At 41.7% G+C, this 24,586-nt stretch overlaps 1 protein-coding gene across 1 annotated transcript in view; it reads right to left on the minus strand.

Moving 5' to 3' along the window:
• The window catches only part of KLF12 (Kruppel-like factor 12), a gene marked incomplete at its 5' end in the record, with an annotated part of 87,638 nt that extends 63,604 nt beyond the window's left edge, over nt 1-24,034 (minus strand). Inside the window, 2 exons of the mRNA XM_010086480.1 lie at nt 7,477-7,612; nt 23,494-24,034. Coding sequence (XP_010084782.1) covers nt 7,477-7,612; nt 23,494-24,034 — 677 coding nt within the window. The remainder of the gene's footprint in view (nt 1-7,476; nt 7,613-23,493) is intronic.
• Nucleotides 24,035-24,586: the final 552 nt, after the last annotated feature.

Below are 24,586 nucleotides of genomic sequence, written 5' to 3' on the forward strand. Positions count from 1 at the left end.
GCAATGTAAAATCCCAACAACGACGAAGTTTGAAAACAACCTTGAAATGATTGGCCCTTCTTAGATTAAAACTTAAATTAATTAACAAATTTATTTTTGAGAAGACAATTATTTGAGACAATTCAATACAGACACTGAACTGAAGCTGGGAAACATGTTTGAAAGTTTGCTTGTGATGGACAATGGTAATGAAGGAGACATACAGAAAGATATCTGCGAACCCATACATGTTAAAATATACCTCTTGCTGCACCATATAGGTCTACAAACTAGCCTAAATGTTGAGTTACTTTTTTTTTTCTTTTTAGCATCCAGACTTCTACAGTTTCAGAGTTAATTGTTAGACCAAATTAAGTTAATGGTAAAATTCTTCTGGTCATTAACAGAATCAGGATTCCTTGATTCTTTCTGCTTATTATGCACTTAAATATTTCTCTTAAAAGGAAAATATTAATGGCAAATAATATAGCAATGGTATGGCAAAATACATACTGAAGAGCAATGTCTAGCATTTCAAAGTGACTCAAAAGAAGAGAACAGACACCCTAATGGCAATGCTGCCTTGCTCTAGATTCACCTGTTCAACAGTGATAGTAACTTACTATGTACACAGGAGATAGGAAAACCATTTTGTGTAGACCAAAGTAAAAGCACTTCTATTTTCAAACTAGCTTTCTTCAGGGAACCATTTGACAATTGTTGATAATATCTCCTAGTACACTGCCATTTAAGCAGTATGGTCCTTTCAAAGCAGGCAGTGATGTCAATTTCTTTGTAAAAGCTGCTTTTGATTTACAGTTGCCATCCACCTGGCCCTTGTTCCTAATGATCGCTGGCCGATGGGAAATCTGTTATCCTGGCAAAAGGCTCTGGGACATATACCAGTAACTTTCCACACCAAAAATCCCAAAATCTCTGTGCATGCAGAGAATACCATCCTTTGATTTTATTACACAATCTGTCAAGTTATTACACTTCTTTAAAAAATGTTGCATATTAAAAAAGAAAAAGAACAACAAAAGGAAACTTTTTAGAAAATTGTAGGTCCATTTGCACTACTGAAACCAAAGTCTCATAGTTAGCGCCTAAAGAGCAATTCCCAAGGGTACATAGGGCTTTCAAGCTCTTGCAGTAGAAGTCCTTCGTACAACTTTAGGCACATTCATTTTTATAAACAGAGGACTATGAGAATTCAGATTCTACTAAATGAAAGTTTGTAACGTGTCACATAAACACACTGTAGAAGAAGTCAGTACTTCTTTAGTGAGTTATCTGAACCGCATGTAGGTAGGAGAAATCACACCTATAGTAGTTGCATAGGCCCAAAGTTTAGATGTACTGGTTCAGTTTCTTCTTGAGTCACAGACTCCTAGCATAGCCTTAGAAAATCACATAGAGGAGGATCTTTGTCAACATTAATTTTTTTCACTCTCCCTAAGCTGTTTGTGCAGGCTCCTTTATAACCACTGGGGAAGGCAGGCACCTCCAAAAGGTAGATGATAACAACTGATAAGATGATTAAACCTAAAAGCATGCACATCTCTCCACTGAGGAAATCCAAAATACTTGAGCCTAACTCTTAGATAGATTAAATTGTGAGAGATGAACCTTGCTGCAAGGATATGCCCAGACTGGACAATCCAGTACTGCCCAGAGGTTCCCTAAGCTAGATGAGACACAGCACACCTCTGCCATTCTAATAGCACCCTGGGGTCATCAACCAACTTATGACCCAGCAACACTTTTCACTGCAGAAACCTTTTCTTTCTGCCACAGGATACATATCTGAGACTGCTGACCAAAAATGAAACAAAACTAGAACAGAAACATCCCTGAAATAACGACACAGCAGGGGCATCAACCACAACACATACGGTTGCCTGTCTTACAGCGCTCCACTTCATCAGTGTCTTTCATTTACATACCTGCATACACACCTCTCCCTCTATTAACGTTTAATAAGTCACTTCAGTTTGTAGAGAGACTCTTGAGGAGGCTGAGGAGAAGCCACACAGCCTAACAGCCTTCTGAAGGAGGGGTCCAATTTCCCCCCAGGAGCATTGCAGCAATCTTCTGCTCTAAAGCCTTACTGCAATGGAAAACCTCATCCTAGACTTGGGAAATCTTCATAAGAAAAGTAAAATTGAAACTGATGCATTACCACAATTTTGCTTTAGACAAATCAGCATTTTCCAGTGAAAAAAATGTTGCAGTGAGAAATTCTGGACCAGCACTAGTCACTTCTCCATCTGTAAAATCACCATCCAATTGTGTGCCAGTTGTAAAATGAGCATTTGTTCACACAAGGCAGATGTACCAGAGGAGAGAGAAGCAAAGTTCACACAAGTACTGCCAAAACACCCTAGTTTATGTTTCTTGGAGACTCAGGACAAAGTATTTTGTCTGTACCTAGAAGAAAAAACTGAGGTGAAAGTTCCCTATAATGAATATCACAATGGTAGTAATGATTGTAGCTGAAGGAGGAAAACAGTGTAGAAAATGAATGTCTAATGGGAACACAGTCATAAACCTCAAAAGAGATAAAAGTCAACCACAGAGGTTGATTTACGTTGAAGGAGAGGAGGGAGAAAAAAAGATATCTAAGGAAAAATATTCAGATTTCAAAAATACATACCAATTTAAGAGTACATTGGTACTGTGGCTATGCCGTCTGTCTGCTGTGGAATTTCTTTTTCAATAGTGCAATATTAAAAACTCTCTTCCACTGTACTGATAGAATAAAACCCAGCAGAATTGAAAAATAAAGCAAGATGATCACATGAGCATTGATGTATCAATCACATAACACAGACAAAGAGAACAGGGGGTAGGGTCAAAGCCCCTAATCTCACTTTCATAAAAGCATTCAGTGGCACCCAGCTCAGCCCAAAGAAGAGTTCACGCTAAAGGTCACCACGGTCACATCCAGATGACAAATCACATTGTTATGAATTAACTGCAGCTATAACTACAAGTATTCAGGATCTCCTCTCTGAATTTTCTGTCTCTCCATTACCCCCAAAACTAAGAAGCCACCTTAAGCATCATCAGTTTATATTCACAGTCCATCTTCTCCTTGACATTATTTGAACGAAAAAATTGTTTTGTTAAATAGGTTCCCTCTGCCTACAACCCCCAAGGAGAAAAAAGTCTAGAGAGAAAAGGAGGAACTTCTGGATCTTTGGATTTTCACTGGTACACTGACCAAAAGTTCATGCTAGAAGTCACCCTCTGCCTCTCCTGCTTCTGCGCTCAGTCTCTGGAAGTAGATCTTATGTTGTGCGTGTTCAGTGTGTTCAGAGAGAGAGAGAGCTGCATACTGTAAAATAATGTATTCTTTCCATGCACATTTGCGCAGTAAAAGATGAACGCCCTGCTCAGGGTTTGCATTACTATGTGCCACAGAGATGTCTCCTGAGCCCCGCTGCATGAGAGCTGCCTACGGATGGAAGGGCTGCCAGGCTGAGGGAACAGGACGCTGCCTCTGAGAGGGGCCCTTAAAAAGTTCTACTGGTCTTTTAGAGCTTGACTAATGCCTTCTCTTCCCTTGGATTCATAAAGATTTCCAGAGCGTATCTGAGATTTGACCCTGAATATATGATGCTATTCTCGCTGTCTAATAAGCATCAGCGGTGTCAGGTGTATAGAGGCAAATCTGGTCTTTGTTAGAGAGCTACATGTCAAAATGTGTTTGTAAAACATGCCACAAAGAGGATGAAATGCTGCTTACAATGCAAAGCCCACTGAAATCTACATATTGCTGCAATATTTATTATCAGCCAGAGCATATTATCTGAGATTAATAAATTATTCTTAGTCCATATTATAGTAAGGCATAGCGACTGCCATAAAGCAGCACTGTCACATAAAAAAAATTCACCAAAGTACCCTGCTTGAAATAATGACTTTGTTTATCTATAACTTTACATAATTGATTTGGTTTGCTGAACTGAGGAAGTACTATGAAGTCATTCCAAAAGAACTATTGAGAAGTCTGGAAGCTCAGCCAATACAAAGCTATCAGCAAGAAGGCAATTTCCCTGAGAAAAAATAGTCATACTTAGTTATTTTACAAATATGCAAGCAAATTACTTTCTGTTTGAGTAATTAAGGACTAATGCCAAACATGTGGCTCTTAATGTCTGACTGTCACAATTTTTACTGGTAAGAATTTTTTTCTTGTAAGACTATAGAGGACCTGAAACGAAGGAGCAACACAGGTGGATGTCTTCCAGTTTTAGAGGACATGAAAAGCAAAGCTTTCTTATAGGCATTCCAAACTGTCCTGGGACCCAGCCACATAAGGGTAATTTCCAAGACAACAAGTTAAAAAAGTCTGTACTAAAACAGCAGTTCCTCCCTGAACACTGACCAGTTGATTTCCTTCAGCTCGTGGTTAAAACCTTGGCAGGGTGAACCCCACCTGGCAGATTTAGATCCAAGGGAAGATGCTGGAGCATTCAGTATCGTCCTGTCACTCCCAGCTTCTGGCACGCTGACTCCCCAGTCAGGCGCCGCAGATTGCCGTACCCTCCCCTCACACCTGAGATCTGCAGTGCTGACACATGTGTCCCAGGCAGCTGTCTGCACTGCCTGCAGTCAATGGAGAGGAACATGGGCTTGACTCACTCTCTCTCCCTAAATCAGACAGCTAGAATAGGTCAAAAGAATTACCGCCCGGACATGCCAACTGCAATCCAGTCTGTATGCAGGGAGATGAGACAACTAGCTCAGATGCAGATACCTATGTTGCAGATGTCTAACTAGGAAAGATGAATCCTGAACCCCACAGACAGCGCACAGGGAAAGTAAGGAGCCTCACCAAGGCAATCCCCCACAGACCCACACATTGTGTGAGGGGCTGCACAGGACTGACCCAAAGCAAATACCACCACAGGGTATTTGAAATCCCTTTCTGCTCCTGGAGAATAGGTGGCAATAGGGAAATACATGTACATACATATATGTGCATAACCCCTGTGCAAGGTAATTTAAAACATGCCTGAAAAACAGCCTGGAAAAGGTCAACTGTTGTCTTGCACCTGCCACCAGCATTTACAAACTAGGCTTGGTGTTTTGTTTAACGAAGGCAAGATTGCACAACAGCAATCAGGTATTGAAGAAAAGGATGCTGCCGTACCTTTGGAGATGCCATTCTGTACTTCCCAGCCAGTATTCCACAAGAAGAGAAGACTCTCTCTCTCCAATAAGTTATTTACTTTTAACTGTATAACTATTCACAAGAAAGAGCTTACCAACTCAGTGAAGAAAGAACACACTCTGTGGGACAGTCTTCTAGACTCTGAGGTCCAGCCTACCTCACTTAGGCACTTGGCTTAGACCTACACTTACTGCCTACTGGAGCAGTCTTTCTATGCACACCCCTATGCTGCCCAGTTATTCAGCAGAACAGTAGGTTCCTTTCCACGTCCTCAGAGGAAATTCCAGTCTGCTAAGTTTAGACACTGAAACTGAGCACACAGGATCTCCCTTTGGAAGGCTTCAAAGGCACTTTCCTCTCTGCAACAAGGGTATGTAGAATGCGGGCTTTTATTTTCGGTGGACTGCTTTGCTAAACATCTAATATGAAGGTACATGTTAGATGCCTAAATTAAGAAGAGAGCCCAACTGTAAGGCACTATATTATAGACCAAGAAAGAAATGGATTGAGTGGAGTCAGTACAACGTACTGATGTCTCTTTTCAGCTCAGCAGCTGTATGTATGGTGTCTGTGACTGAGAACAAAGTAAAGAAGAAAAACTGCAGATCACAGTCAAATTAGATTTTCCTAATGGGGCTTTTGAAATAAACTAACAGATTACTGTTTAAATAAACCTGTAACAAGGATGAGTTGATGTCATATTATTAAATTTCTTAATTTAATTCTTAAGCTCCAGAGCCAGACAAATAATATTCAACACATTTACCTTCATGAACTGTGGAATGCATTGTCAAAAAGCAAAAAAGCTTTTCATGGTTTAACCAATCTTCTAAGTGTTCAAGCAATATCAATCAAAGAGAACAGTAACTGCCTGTCAGTCATATAGTAGAAGTATTTGCTAGCACCTCATGCTTCCTCTTTTCATAAACTAGATGGAACTATTTAGTGCAAAATCATGACAGGTTGTTTTATTTTTCTGGCTTATTGTGTGCCATAAACTGAGAAAAAAATACTTAGCACTTCAGGGCCTGCTGTTGTAACTAGCGAACTCAAAACATGTGTGAGGCACGTCAAGCAAGCAACAGTGTCACTGCTGAAGGAACCTCTCCTTCCTTTATCACTGTCAGAATGGGAGCATGCTAATTACAGTGAGAGCCAAGCCCTTGCCTTGCCGGTAGAGATCTCCATCTCTGCTTAAGGGGAATACACATTTGAAGATCACAGTTACTGCACTTGAATAGAAGAGGAACTAGTAGATGCTTGGTGAAAACACAAAAAAAAGTACTTCCCCCTCAAACACAGTTGAGTTTCCTCTCAGCAAACAGAAGATCGCTTTGGAAATGTCAGTGCTTTTGGCTACTGATGCCCAGGAAAACAAAGCAAAATATTAAGTACATTCAGATTTTGTGTTAAAGACATTTAAAATGCATCTACAAAAAAATATATAATAACAATGCCTAATGGCTTTTATGATATCCCTTCCTATTTAACAATGTCCAGAATGCCCATATTTTGAACCTCTCAGATAAAGTAATGCATTTTGTGGATCTAGCACAGGCTTTGTTGTCCAGAGGCTCTAGTTCTATTTCCAGCTCATCATCAGACCTACAAGGGTGACCTTTACGCATAACCTCATTTTCCTCACCTATAAAATGGGGATATTAATACTTATTTACCTCACAGTTGGTTCCCTTCCAGCTGCTACAGTGACTGAGCAAGCTCATGCATCTACGGAATTGCTGACATTCATGATAAACTTTTTTTTTTTAAACAGGCAATACAGACATGAAATTAAGAAATTATTTCCCCGTTCAGAGACTAAAAGTACACAGAAAAGCAAGAGCAATGGAAAAACTGGTCAAAGCCTCTGGCTAATTTCCTTTCAATGACACTGTCCTTCAGGAGGAATGTAGGTAGTTCCTATCTGACAGCAACTAGAAGAAACTTCTTGATGTTGCTTTCAGTCAAGAGAAAAATTCCACGTTTTCTGAGTGAAAGCCTAACATGGTCTCCCTTTGGAGAGGATATAAAAACGCTGCAAGCTTTGCAAGTAAATAAATGCAAAGAAACAATTTCAGTCTGAAACGTTACCTAATAATGAGAGCAGAGAGAAAGAAAGGAAAAGAGAATCAGAGAGAGACGAGAGATACAGCCATCTCTTCCTAAAAGAAATGAAGCTACATAGAAGAGATGCCGGCAGGTATGCCGGCCCGCAGCTGGGGAGACACCCCTGTGGTGCCGCTGAGGGCCGGTGCCTCCATCAGCCCAGGAGCACCTCACCAACACTCATCTTGCTCTGGGAATGTGATACTTACTCTTGTACTGCTCTGGCTATGGAGAGCGCTGTAGATCCAGTTTCATTAACGCTATCTAAGGTCACATTTGGCAGGTCGTCATCATCACTGTCACTTTTAATTTGTCTGGGAGATAGGCCTCGGGGGTCCATTTGTGCTGGAAAGAGACATATAATGGATTAATATGAGCGTGCTGAAATTAATCTCATCCCAGAACAACATCAGGGTGCATAACACATCTGCTTGCTCGAGCCGGATGGAACTGCTTGTGATGTGCTTCCCGAATCAGGTGATGGATTCGCAAAGGCGTCTAGTGGTGCTACAGCTAGGCGCAAGCACTTCCAGCGGTGTGCAGGCATGCCAATGCACACGGGCTACATGAACACTTTTGGCAGACCTGAAATTAAACTGCACATGTAACATTTGTCAAAGAGTCAGTTTACCCTCAAGTTAATTATTCTGGATGTCTTCAGAAAGCAAAGGGAAAGGGTTATGTCCGCTTTGCACAACACAGAAGACTCGAGAGTCAATTTTAAAGCAAAATTTCAGAAGCAATCTTTGATTTCGATTGTCCATCATGAAATACCAGGTTGGGACCTACATCACTCCTGTCAACTAAAAGTTACGTATCAAAAAACCCTCAGCTGTACTGATTTCTCACTCATATCACCACCAATGTCAGCCTCTGAAAAAAGTGTGAAAAACAGTCCTGCAGACACCAAGGTGAGAGGGGAAGGAGGGGAGGACGTGCTGCTCCATGGTGGAGCAGAGACTCCCCTTCACCTGGAGAAACCACGATGGAGCAGAGGAAGAGTATGAGGAGGAAGAAACAGCAGAGAGAAGATGTTATGGGCTGACCACAGTTCCCATTCCCCATCCCCCTGAATGAAGGAGTGAAGTTGAGCCCAGGAAAAAGAGGGCAGGGGGTTGGTACTTACCATCCTCATCTACTTTTAATGGGCAATAAATTAAATTAATTTTCCCCAAGTCAACTCTGTTTTGCCTATGACAGTAATTGGTGAGTGATCTCCCTGTCCATCTCAAGACATGAGCTCTTCCACCTTATTTTCCCCCTGTCCCATTGAGGAGAGAGTGTGAGAGCGGGTGGGTGGGTGCCTGGCAGACAGCCAAGATCAACTCATCAGATTTATATGTTTTGTGCCAAAAAGAGACAGGAAAGGAAAGGAGTGCAGAATGGTAGGCTACCTGCCTTCCCTCTTATCCTGGCTGCTGCCCTCCAAAGAGAAGTAAGCACAACTCAGATATGGCCAGGGGAGGAAACCAAGAGACAGGTGTAAGGGGGACTATGGGGCACAAGTATAACCCGGGATAGTACCGAGAGGAACTGGGGGGGTGCTTGTGTCAGGGGACAGACACAGAGACAAACTTCAGAGGTGATGTAAAGAAGCAGACATTCCTCCTCACTGATTAAATACCACGAAGGATTAGTAAGTGCTGAGAGACACCAAAAGCAGCTGGAGTAGACAGTAAAATTGGAAAGATGCCTGACCCTGCAAGGGAGGAGTAGGAAACGGAAAGACAGGCAAAGAGATTTGTTTAAAAATGTGTTTACTTTGTTTGTCCAGGTGAAATAAGGTATTCCAAGACTATTTATTTAAAGAGTTAAATGTTGCAGTTTGTTACCTTGTGCTCTTCTCTAACACAGTGTCAGAGAGAAAGGACACTGTCTGGGTCTTGTGACCTGCTTTTCAGGAAAGGCAGTTGTCATTCCTACTCAGCTCTGGCTAACCACAGCCCTGGACAACAAGTATCACAAGCTGCCTTTAGAGATCGTGAACCATTCAGCAGGCCTATGGCTAGACAGCAGCTCCAAAAGTCACACCTAAATTTCTCATTGTGCCATGTTTCTTATGTTACTGTGTTCGCTGACTCTAGAAAAGGAACTGAGTTACACTGAAAAATGGGAGGACTATAGATACTCCAGGAGCTGTGTGCCATAAAAGTAACACTGATGGATAGCTGGGCTCTCAAAAAGAAAGCACTCCCCAAATGAGCGACGACTCAAGGGAAAGTTGGTCTTAAATTTTAATTTATGTCCTGGCAGTGAACCACCTCTGAGTAAAAGAACAGTGAGTGATCATAACCCTTCAGATGCATTTTTTAATGTTAAAGAACTTCATAAAGAAAATACTATTAAATACGTTCAGTAAGCTGATGCAACAACCCCTTCTGGAAGCACAATGCATTTACAGATGCACAGGACGACTTCTATTAGCTTTCTTCTAGCACAGTTTAGGTGCCTCAGTAATACTGGCTACATTTGTACTGCTTGTTATTTCTTCATGTATGGGAAAGAAAAAACCTTCTGCTTGTCAAAGCACAGACTGTTGACAATGAACAATGACCTGCATGAGACAAATATACAGCAACTTAGAAATTGTTCTAAACATTTAATTGTTTTAGGTAGAATGAGCACCATTCTGACTGTGCTTCCTAAAATCATGACTTACACATGATGGTATTCAATCCGTACCTAAGCATTAGGGATAATCTAGTATTTGATTTAAGAGAAACTGAACCATCCAGTCAGTTGACTTAGCCCCAGAAAACTATTTGGAAAGAAGTGCTGTTTCTGAGGATGTCTTGTTCCCTAATGTTTCTTCTTAAAAGCAACTTTAAGTATGAAATTATTATTATTTCATTACTTTTTCAGTTTTTCTTAAGTGAATCTTGTTACAAGTAGTTATATGTTTGTATCTGCCCGATATTTAAATGCTGCTATATGTGATGCTTTTGTGAAATATAATGTCCATAAATAAAATTAAAATAATAACAAAATCAATGTATGAGACACTTAGTATTAACTGTGGCTTAATCTGACTTGCGCTAAAGCAAAAGTAGCTAGCTCAGAAAATTAAATGTTTAAATCTAAGCCTAACTTGATGTCACAAAAGTTGTTACATAATCTGCAATACAGTTATTATACGCAAATTTTGATCACTTAAGCGTGAATACACCTACACAAAAAGAGACATCATAGACATATATGAAAAATCTTACATACTTCTGTTCCTTATAAGACACGCTGTTTCATTATTATTTGCAGACTGATAGCTCTTAAGATACTGTTGAGACTCCTATGATATTTGGTATTGTTTTTAGATTACCAGAGGAATGTGCTAGGATGAGAACTCTCAATTACTTTCTTTTTATTTGTGTTCAGCAAGGTAAACCTAAACCCTACTCTCTTAATATAGCCACGAAGTTGCCAAATGGGTTGTGCTTTTGCCTCACTAGATGCTAATGTCTGAGCACATCATGAGGTGCTGGGACACTTGAGCATGGTGAGAACAAAAGGCGGCGAACGGAAACTTATCATCAGTGGGCAAATTCAAAGACGGGCAATTCAAGGACATTTTTTTGTTATATTTTTGCAGTGAACCTAACTAAAGATGATAATTAAATTAGAAAATTATCTTGGGATTATTCCCTTATATTTAATGTCAGCCCACATATACATCCTTTCCTGTTCCCCTCTCCATTTGTGACCTCCTCCCAGCTTGCAGGCTTGGGTGGCCAAGGCGCTGGGGAGCTGAAGTGACTGACCAGGAGGCTGAACTTTGCTGCTGCCAGCTGGTGTGAACTGCCCTGTTTTCTCATCAGCATGGCAGCAGCTGCTGCAGGGAAAAACAGCCTTTAAAGCTATTCTCCTCCCCCAAATGAGCCATGTGAATAACCAGCTGGCCAAAAGCCTAACAGATATCTCCTCCTCACCACTCACCACAGTGTGCAAACTGCAGTACAGGATTTTTATACATTCAGAGTTCATGACTCCTACTTATGTCAACAGCTTTGACTTTCTCTTTGGACATCTATGAACAATTGCCAAACTGCTGGCAGCAAGGTTTATAACTACCAGCCACAGTTCATAAACACTGAATTAAGAGTAATTATTGCCTAACAAACATCAAACTGGAAAGAATGAAGAGATACTGGCATGAGATAATGTAGCAAATGAGATAAAAAAGGTAGAGGACAAGTGAGTAACTGAGTGCAATTGGCAAGTAAGGTGGAGGAGAGCCCACAAAACATGCCAGTGCATTTTAACCTCACTTCATGCTCTTGTACCTTGCTCTGATGACCAAGCTTTTCCCTGAACTTAGGAGCACTGGTCCAGAAGAGACCCGGCTGAGTCACTGACTCAAGTTCTCCCTATCAGTGGCAGACACATTTCATTACTAAAGCTCAGGCCCTAAGAATGAGCTGGTTTTCTTGCCCTTGCTACTCCTCTTGAAAGGCAAGATCTGTCTGACAGAGCTACCTAGTAGTTCTGCAGAGTGTGAGAGGCTAAGGAGAGGCAAGGAAAAAAAGAAACAAGTCAGAGACTGCTTTCATGGGACAAAGGTGTCATTGAAAGACTGCACAGGAGCTACAGAAGCAAGCTGTTAGCACTCCATGTTGAAAAGACTGGCAAGCCAGGGGAGTTAAGTACGTTTCCAAGTGCAGAAGGCTGCAAGCGGCCACATCGCTTTCCATCCTTGTTAGCTTCAAGAAACAATGAGCCTTTTTGCTAAAGAAAGTACAGAGAATTGCTCTTGACGCATGTACATATATACAATCATTTCTCAATGCCCCCTTTGCCAAACTGTACTTATAAAGGAGTTTCCCTTTGGGCAGTACGAGCAAATTTGCTCTCTGCACTTGTTTTAAGGTCAGATGTGCAAATGGGTCTCATGTAAGACACATACCAGTTTGTAAATACTCCAAAACTTGGTCTACCATCATTAATATTGTATCTGTCAACTGTCAGCTGCCAGTAGGAAAAAATCTGATCTGGATCAGATACAAGCTTGCTTCTATTTCTATCAAACTAAACAGTTTTTTGGCTTTAAAATTTATGCTGGCTGTGGGGACCACACAATACCTGATCCTGTTTCTCAGGACAAAATTGCCCCTTCTCCAATGCTGCAACAGATCTGAACTTGCACAGCAACTTTCTAATGAGCACTGATTGAATTCATGCTTTCAGGCACACGTCTGCATCATTTTTGACATGACAATCATTTGCATCATGGAAGCAAAATCTCTGGGAAGGATCCAGCCTGCTGGCTGCTAAGGGCAGACAAACCCAGTGGGACAAGATCCAGCCTCCATCTTCCCAGGGGAATAACCTGAGCATGGGGCCATCCCATCAGGGTATTTTTCTCTTCTCTGCTCTGTAAACCTATGCTCCCATCTGCATTGAGGCATCTCTTGCAAAGGGGGACTGTGGATTTAAATCTCTCCAGGCTGAAGAGAGCCCAGCATGCCTCCTCCCACTTCTTACACACATGCTGGTGTTACAGGGTAAATGCTATCCCCTGTCTGTCATATTCGAGCTCTACCCAAATACACCCTGATCACATTGCTTCTTCCCAGATATTATTTAGGGATATGCAGCTCAAGTGCTCTGGCCCGGTCAGGCAAGGCCAAGCGCCATCAAGAATCCTGCAGCTGGATGTCTGTAGGTAGCCTGAATCCAGGCCCCCACGGGGGTGAAAAGGGTCACACACTAACATCCTGCTATCACCACTTACCACAACCTGATTTTTTTAATCCTGTAAAATTTCTTGTGAATGAAAGGGATGAAAATTCATCCCCTCAGTGGGCTCACAAAGATCCACTAGAAGTAATTTCACGTCTACACACTCTCTTTGATTTAAAAGCAAATCTGAGCCCTTTGACTTAAAGATGAATGAAATATTCAAGAGCAGCAGAAAACGAAGTAACCGTAAGGAGTTCTGCCTCTCTTTGTAGCTAAGCCATGTAGTATTAACTAATGCTGAAATGACTCATTATGGTGGTGTGAAAACAGGGAGAGAAAATTTCAGCATCCTGAAATACTGAAGCCTCTGGCTCATTTTATCTTTAAACCTCAGTTTTCTGCATTAACTTCTCTGCTAATAACTTTGTAACATACACACATGTAGGCCTGCTGATACACCACAACATAACCAATACTGAAGTATACTTAGTTGTTCTCTTAAAATAATTAAAAATCTCTTTCTGCTTTTTGAAAGCATTTCCAGCTTCGTTTCACATATTAAACTCCCCACCCTGATTTCTCTGAAGGGTGCCTAATATTCAACCCACTAACCAAAATGATTGCTCATGACGGGATTTCCAAGCGGCTCTGTCATCCACCCACTGGACTTGGCAGCCACAGGCAGGGTTACTCAGGCCTGCAGCAGGGACAGCAACACCAAGGCCTGTGCAAGGTGAGGGATCAGCCTGGATGGTGGGGAGGCCCCTCTGCCCTTGCTAATTCTGGGTGATGTCTTTGCTCTCTCAAACACAGCCCACGGGTTTTTATTGCAACAGAAGTTTAAATTGTGCAGAAATGTGAGGTATCTCGAATAAGCCAGAAAGAGCCCTGTTTGCTGTTGCCAAATGCCTTTCCTAGACACTCCTCTCCAGTTGCTGCCAGTGCATGCTAGCATGCAGCAGTTAAAAGAAGATTATCTCAAGGTGTAAGCAATGGTTGCCTTGCACTAACCTCCATTAGGAATAGAAAACCAAATACCAACCCATGTTGCAAAATTAACATTTAAAAGAATCTCACTAGCACTGCTGTTACACACGCATGTGTCTGCAGAGCACGAAGGACTCAAATGACCAAGTGACATTTGCTGCCAAACTCCCAGAAGGATGGTACTGGAAAATACGGTTAAGAAAATTACATGCTACTCATGCTTTAGCACAATATGCTATTATCTGTCAGTGTCAGAAACACTGCAAAAGAAGTAGTTTGAACCTAATAATAATAACCTGCTACTTGCAATGACCCCACAACCCAATGGCACCTAATTGTATGTTTCCATCAGCCCCCATCCTCTTGCAGAGCCCTGGACATCAGGAGCTGGGTGACACTGGGAGAGGAGGGAAGACACTGGGAGAGGAGGGAAGAGCCTCTCACCTCCTGTCTTCAGGTACCTGCACGGCAAATACAACCACTCCAACCCTCCCATACAGCTGTTGCCAAGGGCGCTGAACCCATCACCTCTGTGGACTGCACAGGGAATCCAGTGGTGTGAGCCCCCTCCATCCTTTCGCCAGGTGCTGGGGCATGGGCCTTGGATGGGGAAGTGGCTCCGATGTGTCCCCCCGGGAGCCACTGCAGAGCCGAGGGTGTGGAAGTGACCCCTGCTCCTCTTTTGGAAGGGGAGGAGAGGAGCCCTTGCCATGTGACTCTGTCATGCCTTGGTTTTCTGGGAAAGGAACAAAAATTGGCTGGGGGATCTCAGTAGGCACCTGAAGATGGGTCAATGGCAATAGCACTGCATGGCCTCACTCACTCCCACTCTCTCCTCACCTGCCACTCTTCAAGTAATGACAAAGAGGTATCTTGGTCCCCAGCAGCAATGCTACAGAAAATTATTTCTGGTCTCAGGGCCCCAGAGAGCAAATCTGGAAGAGGAGTAATCCTCAGGGGGACACATCATTAAAACCGATAATCTGCCAACAGTTACAAATATTGCACTGTTTAAACCATAACCTTGTTCTCTACACTGGCCATACGGCACAGTTCGGTATCTAAAATATTGCAAGAAGAAAATTGCTGGCCAACAGCGACTTCTTCTTTTGCTCTTTCTTTAACTGCCACTGTTTCAAATACCTCTGATTAAAAAAATGCATCTGGGTGGATCAAACACCAAGAAGAGGGAGTGACTCATCTCCATCCTTCTCAGCTACTCTTGGAAAATAGGTTTTACAACTGTGCAAGCCCAGCCCTGCGCTTGATGTCTGACACAACTGAACATCTCCCTGCTTGGCAGGTTTACAGAGTGTTAGCAGGAGGTCAACACCAAGTCCCCCAGCAGGACAATGCCAAAGAAAAACATCACAGACGCTGCTATGCATTTTGAACAGTGGAAGCAACACTTCCTGATGCAGACGTACACGAGCTATTTGAAATGAAGGTCTCAGAGACTGTTACACTCAGGTTTACCTAACATGTTTTAGGAACCCAAATCCTGGCTTTATGGACCCAAAAAATGCACTCATTGTGGGTACGATGGCATTCATCATTTTCTCCTCCTAAGCTGGTCCATACTATATGAAGCACATATATGGCATTTTTCTTCCTATTTAAAATTCATTATAAGTGCTTTATGCGTTGGAAAAAGCTCTGAGCACACCTATCAGATTTTCAATCAAAACAGCCTGGTGTCTGGTAGGGGTAGCAGAATTGGTCGATTTATTTCATAAAACTTTATGTACAAAGCAGCAGCATCCACGAACTTAATGGTTAGAATATAGAGTCTACAGGGGTAATTTTTATTACAATTTATAGCAAGATTATCCATACTCCACAGTTTTCAGATTTTATTGAGATTTTATGGGGCTATATGGTTAGAGCAGTTAACTGCACCTAGCATAGCTATGGTTCACAGAGAATAGGAATTGGCACTGAATGCACAGTGTAACTAATCTACCAGAGAATATTAATTGCTATGATCCAATCAAGGGCAATATTTAAAATTATTTCACCAGACAAATGATATAGTAAAGACTTATCTCCAATTTCCCATAAACCTGTAAAAGAATAGCTGTGTGGAGAAATACAGAGGTGAGAGTGATTGCATGGATGTAATATATGCACCTCTGTCATTGGGCTGTATATATAAACACACAACATCATTTTTTTTCAAGCAAGGGACTTTTATCTTTCTAAGCTATTTGAATGCCACGAGACCTCATCTACACAAAAGCCAAACTACTGAGACTACTGAGATTCATATCTCACTGAGCATCCAACATACAAATACTCTTACCACCAAAAGGAAACAGGGAAAACAAAATAGACAGAATATATTCAATATTGAATAAAATTTGCAAAGCCACTACAAAACGGTAGCAGATTGCAACTTACACACTTCAACAGTCCAGAGATATTTTAGATGCCGGAAAGTTTCCAGCAGGTTAGTCCAAGGCAAAATTAAACCTTAAAAAGAGATAAAATAATGAGAAGTTTTATGCATGTGTTTCCGCTGTATCCAAATTTGTGGGCTAAAAGCAACTAGATCAAAGCTCAGCCCTGATGACAGTACAGAGCTGAAGGACCAGCGCCATTCTTAGCATGGAAGACAAGGAATTAACAGCTTCCAAAAGGTGCAGGGACTCAGGATATGTCAAAATGGACTTCCTCATCCTGCTTACACTGGGCTTCACAAATAGAAGTTGGAATACACATGTACATCATTCCCTTCCCCAAACTTGCTCCAAGTTAAAAACATACAAGATGTTAAATCCACTGTTGACTAATCTTAGAAGAGCATGTGCTTCTACAGTGGAAAAACCTAAGCATGTCACTAGAGAGTCACCAGAAATATGACTTTTCTGGACATTTAAGTAGAAGAATGTTTATGGGACTCCCCATAGTTAAAACCCAAGCTACTTTGTCTTCAAGCAACCTCCTTCTCAATTTCAAATACCACAGCATATCTTGTAACCTGTGTTTTAACTCTCCATCCTGGCAAGAATTACTATTTACTCTAGTTCTTAAATACATGCACCATCTCCAGCAAGGTAAGCCTTTCCTCTGCCTGCTTCTCTTCCAGGCTAGCCATTGCCAACCTGTTTCTCATTTCCAAGAACCACTAATATTTCTTCCCGCTGAATTAAGCAAACAGGGGGAGAGATTCAGCATTTTAGGGGGCAGGAAGGTGGAGGTGGACAGCTTGGAATACATACAGCCGCGAAAGATTTTTGTGCCTAACAACAAAAAAATTACAGCTAAAGTAGAAACTCCCTGCCTCAATACAACTCAAATCCAGAATAACCCTCTCTACTAAAATGTAGAAAGGATAATCGCTTCACATGAAATAAAAAGGGCATACTACTGGTTTTAATTAAGAGTCTCTTACATAGCATAATTTATACAAACAGACCATATAATCTGACCTTTAAACATACAGAATGGTTCTTAAATTTCTAACTTTGTACTACAAAAAGTGTTTACTTTTGTGGAATAAACTTTACAGTAGGTAGAAATAACAGGCTGTACTTGAAAAAAAACAAAACAATGGCAGTGGATAACGTAATCTAGTGGTATTACCTGTGTTAAATCATAGAAAAATCTGTAGTAAAAGGTACTGCATTTACTACTTATTAATGCATCCACAGCGAGGAGCGTGGCATGTATAAACTGTGGGAAGACACAACCCGTCTATTTCTGCTAAGTCAGTACACAGACACAGTAACATAAAAGCAGTCCATGACATTGCCCTTATGGATGTTTACGTACACAGGAAGCAGATGAAGTTCAGTTGGCACATTTAAATTTATAATGTTCTGAACACTGGATTTTGCAACTGGTTATCTTTTGAAAACTTTAAAGCCTGTAAGAGTGAGAACCCCAAACCAAAAAAACAGAAATAGCAAAGTTGCACAGGTCCTTCGTGTACCATCATCAGGAGGGAGATTCTAAAAGGCCCGTCGATGAACAGAGCTACCCTTCTGAACTACAGAAAACAATTTTTAAGGATATTATCTTTGGCAAAATCTGCTGCTAGAGGGACATGATCTGCCAGTAGTATTCATTGATATCTTCCAAAAGCAAAGTAGTGGAAAGACTCAGGACAATGGGACCAGAGTTTGTAGGGGAACACGTTGCTACCATGGTGGGCCCTTTCACTCCTGTCTGTCTGAGCATCTCCTTGAACCCCTTCACCCTGCCCAGATCTCTTTTCTACCTTCGTATTGCTTCTTCCTCCTTCCTGTTTCCAACCCTTTCCCACTTTTCCTCCTGAACATGGTCACACATCTGCAGCCATCTCCCACCTCACTTCCATCCTGCCCCTCTATCCACTGCCTGCCCCTTCCAGCCTTCTCCTTGCCTTTTCCCAGTCACTTTTTTTTTTTTTTTTTTTAAGAGTTTTTTTTTTTTGCTTTACCCTTTAAAGGGACTTATATTTCTTTCAGATCTCCAAACTTGGCTTGGTTTTCACAAGTGCTTATAAAGACAAAAAAAAAAAGGACAATGGTCCAAACCAAACTTGAGGTTCATGGCACAAAACCAGAGGTTCTAGAGTTTTTCACCAAAAAAAGCTGGAATAAATTTTTCAACATGGAAAATGCTACTTTTTTTTTCTCTGTGCTCAGTCTCAGGAAGAGTGGGATAGTTTTTTCTTGAAACCTTCCTCAAAAATAAAGAAAAAAAGAAAAAGGAATAGCCTGAGGCAGACATGCAGCATGGAAAATGTTAGCCTAAATGGTAAATTTATAGACAGACTTTGAGCAACTGAAGAGAGGGTTTTAATGGAAACCATCAGGCAACCTTGCCTATAGGTTCTGCTACCTGTTGTGCCTCTAATTACATCTTTTAGCAATCCTCACTATTGCTGAACAGGGAGAAAAAAAAGCCAAGGAAAGAGTTTTTCATGTGATTTTAATGCTCCAGAATACTTCAATATATAATAATGTCTAGTGGTCACCACCTACTCTATGAAGAAAAAAAAAAAAATCTCTAAGAGCTTTTTAAGGCTTTGGGTGACAAGACAACATTGCAGGGGGTCGCAGAGGGGTGCAGCCTGGACCCCTGGCGCCCACAGGGACGCATTCATGCCTGGCTCACATCCCCCCTGGGCCTCGACAGCCCTAACATATTATTATGCTTTGCACATATAAAATAATGCGAGGATTAGGTTGCAGCAGGCAACTTGCACAGCTGGGCTGGTGGTACAGTGCCACCACACAGAGATGCTCACTTTGGGGGTCTCCCAGGGGTGCCTCCTCCCTAGTGGGAGCATCAGGAGGATGTCAGGAGGGGAAGCTCCACAGTCGGCAGGGAAGTCTGCATGTAACGCTGTGTGTGCATGTGTAGGAATTGAGCAAGATTTTGCAAATCGCTAGGGTTGTATTAACGATACTGAACATACTGACCACCAATTACCTTCTAACTACACTTTAATAAACTCCTAAAAATGCTTCAATCCTGATTTTGATTTACACTAGGTGAGCTGAGAGGTTTTTATCCTGCAAAAAGCATTAATCTGACAGAAGGGTGTTTTTGTAGCATGATACCCCCAGCACCCATTGCCCCCCTTGGGGTGCAGCAGGTGGCACAGGACCTGACAGGATGCTGCTGGCAGCTCAACTACACAAGGGCTAATTCTCTGCAAACCCATCTGGTTTTTAATGCTGCAGAAAGGGTTTGTTTTAACAGGAAACCTTGAAAGTAAAAAAATAGAAGACAGGATACAGGACGGAGAGCAGAAATGAGCAGCACATTGGGAGGCAGAAAAGGAGATCTGCAACTCTCCTGAAGGAAGGTGCAACGGAGAATGCCAGGATGAACGACGCCATGGAGAAGGGTGCGCAGTGGCAAAGGAGGAGACGACAGTGCAGGTTAGATCTATTAACAGATAAGGAGGCAGAGATGAAGCAGAGCTACTGAAACAGGCACTCAAAGAACTGTGAGCAAGGTAGGAAGGACTAGAATAAACGCAAAAATAGAAAAAGACAGGGAAACAGAGGAGGAGGTAGTGATTTCTTGTGCTAGAGGGAAGAGAGAATTCAAACAGATTATGAAGAAAGAAGTATTTGCTTGAACTGCCTAGAAAAGCAGCCGCTGGGAGGACAGTTTTGTCTACGAGAGAAGAAAGTGGACTGTACGGTTCCTGGGAAGCATCAGAGGAAGCAGAAAGCTACGCAAGCAAAACACCTGGAGGTAGGATTGGAAGAATGGTGACGGCCTGAGAAGGTTTTTCTATAAAATTAAAAATTGAAATAGTTCTAGTCTTCCTTTCCTACCTAGAAGAAAGAGGAAAATTCAGTATGAGGAAAATAAAACTGGTAACAGTAAGGGAAAAAAAACTTTCTCTATATCTTGTTTCTCGCTTTTTTTCCCTTAAGTACCCTTATCTAGAAAAACAAGAAAGGTCTGAATTTAAGTCTGATGTAACTTTTGTTAATTTTAGCACTGAAGGTATTTCTATTCAGGAAAGTGCCTAACTCTCATTTGAGTGAAAAGGACTTAAGATACAGCCCAATGCAAAACATAACTTTAAGTGCTTCCCAGTCACACTCTTGGATCATCAACATGGTCTCTGATTTAGCCCCAAAGCAGCAAGGAACACAGAATATGCAACAAATGAGCTGGCAATGTGCACTTAAAGCCCAGAAAGCCAACCATGTCCTGGGCTGAATCAAAAGAAGTGTGAGCACTCGAGGGAGGTGATTCTGCCCCTCTGCTCCTGTGAGACCCCACTGGGAGTACTGCGTCCTGCTCTGGAGTCCTCAGCAGAGGATGGACCTGGACCTGTTGGAGTGAGTCCAGAAGAGGGCCACAAAGATGGTCAGAGGGCTGGAACACCTCCCCTGTGAGGACAGGCTGAGAAAGTTGGGGTTGTTCAACCTGGAGAAGAGAAGGCTCTGGGGAGACCTTAGAGCAGCCTTCCTGAAGGGGGCCTACAAGAGAGATGAGGAGGCACTCTTTATTAGAGAGTGTAGCAATAAGATGAGGTGTAACGACTTTAAGCTCAAAGAGGGTAGATTTAGATTGGATATTAGAAGGAAGGCTTTTCCTGTGAGGGTGGTGAGGCACTGGAACAGGTTGCCCAGAGAAGCTGTGGATGCCCCATCCCTGGAGGTGTTCAAGGCCAGGCTGGATGAGGCTTTGAGCAACCTGGTCTAGTGGGAGGTGTCCCTGCCCATGGCAGTGGGGTTGGAACTGGATGATCTTTAAGGACCCTTCCAACACAAACCATTCTATGATTCTATATGGTGCTGATGCTACCCATGGATCAATTTTACTTCAGTGTGCGTATTTTTTTTTGTTTCTGGAAATGATCAATATTCATGTAAAAGTTGAAGGTTACGACTCTACACAATTTCAAACCTGCATTTCTCCTTCAGCTGGTAGAGGATTAGCAACCAATTCAATCTGACAGCAATGTCCTGTAGCATGTGCATACATGCTTGTTTTCAGCATGAAAGATGACCTCTGAAGGGAAATCTGTCTACGCCCATGAGAAATATATTTAATCAGTTAATTTATGCAACAACATTGCATTTGATTATTTATATTGTTTTACGTTAAAGAAAGAAAAACACATTCCAGCAAAAGCTGACAAAAAATAACTACCTAGAGTGCATGTTGCCACTATTCTTCTATCATATTTATTCAAATTAACCTGAATGTTTATATTACAAGAATTAGTGATAGCAAAATGAGTACAACCGATGAGAAAAAAGAAAAATTAAAGAATGCTTAATCCTTTTTTTTTCTTTAGCTGTACATTAATAGGTGCTGGAAGACTGGTTAATGATTTCTGCCAATAACAGCACAAAGGCGATATTGTCAGGGTGGCTCTGGAGGCCCAGAGCTCGTGGGCCAAAATCCCTATGGCATGTTAAATTCTGGAATTTTGTTAATGAAACTGGGGTAGCACAGTTCCAGTTTTACAAGATCAGGAGGTGCTTACTATAGAGGAGACTACTACCAGAGCCAACTAGCACCTTTGAAAAGAAAACAAATGGGAAAAATTCTGGATGAGCTCAAGGTCAGGTGCAGCTCAAAGCTCCAAAACCAAAATATAAACTAAAATTTCACTTTTTCTTTTTTTCCCCAGACAACATGGTGAAAAGTTCTACTTTGATTCATCATTTCCTGACATCATGGCACAAAGTCCTAAAATTATGTCACTGTATGAAGCACAATAAAACTTCTTAAACTGTCATTTAGAGGTTTAAAACAAAACCCAGATCAACTGTGAGCTTGCTTCCTATGTCCAAGCCTGTTGAGAAGGCACAATCCACACTCAAGTACTGAGGAAACAGGAGGACAACCAAAGATTTATGGACAACAGGATGCTACTAAACATCAGAATGAACCATCACTGTAGTCCTATACAATGATACACAGTCACCAGTATATCAAAAACCAGATGTGAGAGTTGAAGAAAAAAGGTCTCCTAGTCGAGAGACCTGTTCATTGTGCAATTAGGTACACAAGAGATGTTATAACACAGAATCATAGAATGGTTATTACTAAATGCCCTGTAGTCTCAATAGGCCTAAAGTAAGGTTATCTATCAGTACCCTCCCTTTCCGCCTCAAGCAATATCTCATTTCAGGAGAGAATTAGCCATATTTTATTCACTCACATGCAGTGAACCTTGAAATGAATCTCTCTCATTCCTTTCCTCATGTTCCCATCTCTATCACTAATGCTTTCTTTATAAAGCTATGCTTTTCAAAGTATCTGGGCACATCTGTTTTCTCTTTTCTTCCTCCACCCATCATGTCACCATCTCCAACAAGTTTTTGCTCCCTCAGTAACTGTTGTGTTCTCATTTTTTCTTGCTCTCCAGCTACCCTTTCTGTGTTCTTTGGACACCTCTCCAAGAGCGCATCTGCCCTTCTGGCATGTGCTTTCTTCCTCCCTTCACACCTCCATGGGCCTCTCAGGTCCTGTGTCTGCAAAACTCATTCCCAACATATACACTCTGTGTGGTTTCCTTCCCTTCTGCTGTTTAATCTGGAAGAAGAAACCTAATTCAAAACATCGCACTGCCACTCCTTGGGCTTAATAAAACCTACCTCTCTAGTAGAGAGGTGCTAGTGCTCTTTGGTCCAAAAGCCTGTTCTTCTCATGTTCCTACAGCCCAACAAGTGCTTTCTCTTTGCATGGAAACAATCCCTCTGACATTCCTTCCCTTGCCAAATCTGTATCACCTGATGAGTCTTCCATGTTCATCTATGATGTTTCATATATTGTCACTATTCTGTTGTCATATTTCTTCAGCTTCTGGGGAGGATTTATTCCTCTCAGGACAAAGCTTGCCATGAGATGTCCAAACATCTAACACCACTGATGACCTCAATCTTTGTAAAAATATTTATTTATTTTAAAGAGCATCTGGGATAAGACTTTTAAAGGTTCCTCCTGATAGTGTACGTTATATGTCTTTTCAGCAAACAACACAGTAAGTTTGGAAACTAAACTAACAACCAGCTTTATAATGACTCCACATTTTCCTCATACAAGAGAAGTTTTAGAGATGCCACAGATGCACAAAACTCGTTCCACCTTACCTTTGACGTGGCTTCTCCCATCCTCCAACAGTGGTACTACTATAGTGTTGTTCATATTCCCAGGTGATCTCACAGCTGTATAGACAACAGGTACCGACTGTACTACCACGGGGATACGGTGCACGTGACTCATTTTGTTGGACTGCAAGTTCATGGGGCTTGAAGGTGGTACTGGATGGATAATGTGCAAAAACTGCTGGCCTCCAACACCAGATGCAGAAGCCACAAGAGGACCCGGAGTTAATACTGATGGTACAGATGCCGCTGAGGATACCGATGTTATTACTGTGGGTGATGAAGCTGGCCGACTAGAAGAAGTAGAAGTAGAAGAAGGGGAGGAGGCTGACGCTGTCATGGAAACAGGTGAAGATGAAGCTGCTGTAGGGGACGACCTGGCTTTATTTATTGACAAGTCCACTGGTTCAGTCTGTGTTTGGAAATGGTCTGTAGATAATGAATCCTCCATGGGGTCTGCCTTCACGTTGTTTAGTAACAAGGGTACAGCTTCCATATCTGGGTAGTTGTGGACGTTTGGAGACTGCTGAGGAAGGACAAAGGAACATAGTTACGTATGTGGCTAAACATGAGTTGCACACGCAATTGCTAACACACATCACACAACTTGGTCACGAAAACCACTTGTTTCCTTCTATCAGCTCATAATTTTAAAGGACAAATCATGCCAGAAAGCACAGATATGTTCAGTTTGAATCAAATATTAAAAAAAAGTTCTATTCTTATTTCTTAGAAGGTGGCAGGATTAACTGTGCAAAATCACCCTGTTTCTTTGCACTATGCAAAGCTGACAGTGACAAAAACTTTAATATCTCCACAGGTAACTGCTATTTATATTGACAGGACATTTCTTCCCAACATAACTACAGCATTACTCTCTTGTGTCATCTCCAATGGACACGAAGAAAAACTAGTCACAACCATTTTTCAAACAACTTCCTGCATGCTTGAAGACTGTAATTTCCCCCCTACTTTTCTCCGTTCTTCTAGACTAGGCAGCCCTTGCTTCTTCTTTCTGTCATAAATCACCTTTAAAAGAAGCCTTAGCACTCTTGTTTGCTCTTTGCAGTGATCTTTG

This window comes from Pterocles gutturalis, unplaced genomic scaffold, assembly GCF_000699245.1.
Source record: "Pterocles gutturalis isolate BGI_N339 unplaced genomic scaffold, ASM69924v1 scaffold7061, whole genome shotgun sequence".
In the NCBI taxonomy this organism is placed as follows: Eukaryota; Metazoa; Chordata; class Aves; order Pterocliformes; family Pteroclidae; genus Pterocles; species Pterocles gutturalis.